The 5,609-nt window shown below is 35.7% G+C and overlaps 1 protein-coding gene across 1 annotated transcript in view; it reads left to right on the top strand.

The window, feature by feature from the left end:
- The first annotated feature begins 2,510 nt into the window (after nt 1–2,510).
- Nucleotides 2,511–5,609, top strand: part of CKAP4 (cytoskeleton associated protein 4) — an 11,410-nt gene continuing 8,311 nt past the window's right edge. The window contains exon 1 of the mRNA XM_053718771.1: nt 2,511–3,009. Coding sequence (XP_053574746.1) covers nt 2,710–3,009 — 300 coding nt within the window. The 5' untranslated portion in view covers nt 2,511–2,709. The remainder of the gene's footprint in view (nt 3,010–5,609) is intronic.

The following is a 5,609-nucleotide window of genomic DNA, read 5'->3' as shown; positions in this document are numbered from 1 at the left end:
CACTACTGGGAGTTAACTGATGATTGGTGGCTGCAAATATATGCCTCTTTTCATTGATTTCACCTACTGTGTTGTTACCTTCCAGTAGTGCATTGCTGCTCCTTCAACAATTAATACTAAAGAAATTTGCTAAAAGAAGTAAATTGGAAAGTTGTGTAAAATGGCAAGTTCTATCTGAAACACAAAAGAAAAATGTGGGGTTTCATATCCCTTTAAAGAACCATTAAATACAGTACAATTGCGTAATTAACAAATATGTAATAAAAAGACAATGCAATAACACTTAGCAGTAGATTTTCTTTGGACAAATTTTATTTATTTTTCCCTATTTGCCGGCCCCTGTATTATGTGACTGCCATCAGCCAATCACAGACTAGTATACATATACCCTATGAACTTATGCACATGCTCAGTAGCAGCTGGTGCCTCAGAAAGTGTGGATATAAAAAGACTTGGCAAAATTTGATAATGGAAGTAAAATGGAAAGTCTATTAAAATAGCAAATTCCATCTGAAACATGTAAGTTTAATTTTGTCTTTATTTAATTCTTATCGTGGTCTGGAGGTTATAGTTATGGAATCTCTTTTAAACATTTGAGTATGAACTTAGTTATTTTTGTTGTGTTACTGTGCATGCACATTAAATCAATATTTATCTACTTTGCTTGCAAATATGTCAACAAATAATTCTTACATGCGTGTGCTTGGGACGTACTTAAAGTGTAAACACTCTATGGAGCAGGGCCCTCTAATAATTCAGTCCCAGATTGCCTTTCCATGTCCAGTCTTTATTTATTGTGTCCCCCTGAAAAACAATATGAAATATGCTGGTGCATTACAAATAAAGGTAATAATAATAATAAGCCACTGTTGTATTCCACCCTGCTAAATGTGAGGAGAGCTTATTCAATGGGGTCCCATTATCAAGATGTGAAAGCCCTTTGGACTGATTGAAAACCCCTGCTCCTAGGGTCTTTGCATGGAGTACAAAATACACTTTTTTTCTTCTTCTTCTATAGCTTGAAAAGTCCCAATCAGTTATTCCATCCCAGTTATAAAAGCATTTGAAAACATAGGCTTTTAAATGTGTCTGTATGATTATATATATATATATATATATATATATATATATATATATATATATATATATATATATATATATATATATATATATATACACACAGGTGGCCCTCGTTTTACAACGGTTCAATTTACACCGTTTCAGAATAACAACCTTTTTTCCAGTCATGTGACTGCTATTGAAAAGCATTGAGAAGCAGTGCATTTATTAAAATAGCCAGTAGGTGGAGCTGTCCGCTTGTGTTGCAGCAAAGCCAAGCAAGCTGAAATTAATCAGTTTAACCAGACCTGAGCTATCGAGCAGATTTCAAAGGAACAAGATCTTCCTGTCTATAAATCAGTCCAGATTGGAATGCATAGAAATAACTGTTTGCAGAAAAATGCAAGTGAAGTCTGTGTTGGGTGATTATTTTATTAGGTTTATAATGCTGTTTAGCAAATGTTTTTGTTCATTTAACTTAGTTTAATTATATATTCTGTGTTGTGTGATTATTTTATAAGGTTTATAATGCTGTTTAGCATTTAAGGTAGACAGATAGATTCAGACATGATGAGAGAAGATGGATAGAAGAGGGAGAGGAGAGTGAAGAGTGAAGAGTGAGAAGAGAGAAAAGAGAGGAGAGGAGAGAAAAGAGAGAGAGAGAGAGAGAGAGAGAGAGAGAGAGAGAGAGAGAGAGAGAGAGAGAGAGGAGAGAGAACAGAAAAGAGGAGAGAAAAGAGAGAGAGAACAGAAAAGAGAACAGAAAAGAGGAGAGAAAAGAGAGAGAGAATAAAGAGAGAGGAGAGGAGAGAAAAAGAGAGAGAGAAGAGAGAGAGGAGAGAAAAGAGAGAGAATAAAGAGAGAGAAAGAGAGAGGAGAGAAAAAGAGAGAGAAGAGAGAGAGGAGAGAAGAGAGAGAGGAGAGAAAAGAGAGAGAATAAAGACAGAGAGAGAACAGAAAAGAGGAGAGAAAAGAGAGAGAATAAAGAGAGAGAGAACAGAAAAGAGGAGAGAAAAGAGAGAGAGAATAAAGAGAGAGAGAACAGAAAAGAGGAGAGAAAAGAGAGAGAGAATAAAGAGAGAGGAGAGAGAGAGGAGAGAAAAAGAGAGAGAGGAGAGAAAAGAGAGAGAATAAAGAGAGAGAGAGGAGAGAAAAGAAAGAGAGAGGAGAGAGAGAGGAGAGAAAAGAGAGAGCTACATTTGTAAGTTGCTGGAAGCTCTATGTAGCAAAAAGTACACCACATTTTTTTTAAGAGTTAGCAATTGGAATGTGCTGACTACAGTACTAATAAATAAAAATGTAATGGTCTGGCGTATGCATGAATGAAATAACACGTACACCTCATCATTCGTCCCCAACACGCCTGCCCAGACCCATGTGTGAGTGCATCTAGGCTGAGCAGCAGTGTATGCGTGGCACTCTCCCCAGGCTCCGTGGGAGGGGCCACTCTGGGTGTGCCTATGGATGGGATGCCTTACTATTTTTGTACAACCCCCAAACTGAGTTTTCAAGGAGTTTTTGACCAACTACTTGTAACTTGTGTGTTGCACTTAACTGGTTAGAGACTGTAAGGCAGCAAATTAAAGCAACACGCCGAGTTTGTATTAATCATCACAAATAGTACTATTATTTGTACTGATCCTTTTCACCATGTCTAACGCGAGGCAGAGAAACAAAACCAGTTCTGCAGATACTAATTCCCAGTCTGCTCCAGAAAACGTGGCAAAGAAGCACAACAAATCTAAAGGGGCATCATCCCCGGGGGCTACCGGCGTGTTCTGGAAACTCTTATCTTTTCTGTTCTATGCGAGTCTTCTAGCAGTGGCTGCCTTATCCGGGTGGTTTGTACACAATCTAGTAGGGGAGATGTCTGACGTCTACAGCAAGATGGACCATTTGTCCCAGCAGAAAGGGGAGCTGGCTAAAAGTGTCGACACTCTGCAAAAACAGGTGAGAATATGTGCATGGCAGCTTTCTATGCCATGATAAAGTCAGTTTAACTGGGGTTTCATTCATTACCAAGGAAATAGATAATGCTCCCGTTTCTAAAACAAAGAAGTTTGAGTTACTAGAAGGTCAATTCAGTCAGCCATTTCCAGGTTGTTTAGTAATTGCAATGCATCAAGTGTATGTGATTCCACCATTGGTTGGAGCTGATTTCTGCTTTGGGAAGGTGTTTTATGATTCATTTCCTTTACATTTAATTCAATGTATACTCTGTTTCAATCCAACCTACCAGCTCATTGCTTCATTACATTTAATTTAATGTATACTCTGTTTCAATCCAACCTACCAGCTCATTGCTTCATTACATTTAATTTAATGTATACTCTGTTTCAATCCAACCTACCAGCTCCTTGATTCATTACATTTAATTCAATGTATACTCTGTTTCAATCCAACCTACCAGCTCATTGCTTCATTACATTTAATTTAATGTATACTCTGTTTGAATCCAACCTACCAGCTCCTTGCTTCATTACATTTAATTTAATGTATACTCTGTTTCAATCCAACCTACCAGCTCATGCTTCATTACATTTAATTCAATGTATACTCTGTTTCAATCCAACCTACCAGCTCCTTGCTTCATTACATTTAATTCAATGTATACTCTGTTTCAATCCAACCTACTAGCTCATTGCTTCATTACATTTAATTCAATGTATACTCTGTTTCAATCCAACCTACCAGCTCCTTGATTCATTACATTTAATTTAATGTATACTCTGTTTCAATCCAACCTACCAGCTCATTGCTCCAGAGCATAAGTTTCCTCTGAAATGTTTCTTGTAATCTGCTTCATACTTTGTTTCATTTATAACTTAGATATTCTTTATGGGATACAGTTTTAAACTATTGATGCAATTACCCTATTAGAGATCTATACTGGTAAACTTTGGTATAATAAGATTAAACAAGAAATATCACTGTTTTATATAGCAGTTTTAAACAAGTGAAATCTGTGCCAATACTCACTGAGCACTGGGAAATCCACTATGGGCCATTTATTTAACCCTTTGTTTTCCAAAGAAGGCTCTACACAGCCTTTACACATAAGCGCCCACATCTATCACTGTAAACCAATATGCTTTATAGAAAATAATGCTCACTGCTACATCTTAATCCCCCCCCAAAAAAAAGACTATGTGGCTTCATTCTGAGGCTGATGATTCAAAACTGCTTTGCTTTGTATAACAAGTAACCTGGGGTGATCCTGTCATCCTGTAGCTGTGATTGTAAACGTCACTTCCCTCTACTAGAAGTTTCATAAAGAGTTTAGACTGAGGATGAAATTATTCAAATTATTTATCTGAGAATTAATTATTCTTCTGAACGTTAGAAGGGGAATACATTGTGTAATATTAAACATATAAATTGTTTATTTCATACAATATTGTTTTAATATCATTTTACTGCATTAATAATGTATTTGGGGTGAAATTATGTCAAGGGTATCCCATATACCTGTATATAAAAAAAAAAATGGACATCTATTGACCATGTCAGAAATTGTGGAACTGTTTGGCTTCAGAGGGAATTCAGATTGTTTTAGATTTTCATTAAAATCATAAATGTATACAAATATCCCCAGTAATAAAATACTTTTTTATATAAGTATTTTAAATAAGGTAATTGAAACCTGCTTTAAAAAGATTAGGCCTTATGCATGGAATCTGCAGAAAAGTATTTTGGTAAGTAGTAAGTAGGTAATGAATGAAAGAATCATATTATTAGAATAAAAATAGTGCATGTTATTAAACTGACACTAGAATATCCATTAAATAACTCCTGTTCAATACATTGTATATAAAATAAATGTTTTATTTAGTTTAATCTTATTAGCAAAGTGCTCCTGTTTGCAAATCCAGAGTGACCACATTGGCCAAGACCACTGGTTTTCAAATCTGTCCTCCGGACTCCCCAACAGGCCAGATTTTGAGGATATCTGAACTGGAGCACAGGATAAATAACAAGCTGATTAGTAAACATGTTTATTTACCTGCTCTCCTCCAAGGTAATCGTCAAAACCTGACCTGTTGAGGAGACTTTAGGACAGGTTTGAAAACCAGTGCTCTAGAAGATCCTGCAGATTACTATCTAACACTGGTCTATATTCAGGCAAACTGCAACATACTTTCATTATAGGGACATGTGCTCTAGCCACCTGGTGGGCATGAGAAGAATAAGGTAAATTTTAAAGGGATGTGAAACCCAACATTTTTCTTTCATGATTCAGATACAATTTTAAACAACATTCCAATTTACTTCTATAATATAATTTGCTTCATTCTTTAGATATCCTTTGTTGAATAAATAGCAATGCTCATGGATGAGCCAATAGCACGAGACATCTGTTCCACCACTAATCAGCAGCTATAGGGCATACTTAGATATGTTAATAATATAAGTACATGGGAAAGTTGTTTTAAAATTGTATTCTATATCTGAACCATAAAAGAAAGAAAAAAAGGGTTTCATGTCCCTTTAAGGGAAAGAATATAATGTATTTTTTCAAATATCTTTAATTAAAAAATGTATAGTGTGTG

Source organism: Bombina bombina, chromosome 6 (assembly GCF_027579735.1).
Source record: "Bombina bombina isolate aBomBom1 chromosome 6, aBomBom1.pri, whole genome shotgun sequence".
Taxonomy (NCBI): Eukaryota; Metazoa; Chordata; class Amphibia; order Anura; family Bombinatoridae; genus Bombina; species Bombina bombina.
The sequence above is the reverse complement of the archived record's forward strand: the minus strand, read 5'-3'. Positions and strand labels throughout refer to the sequence as shown.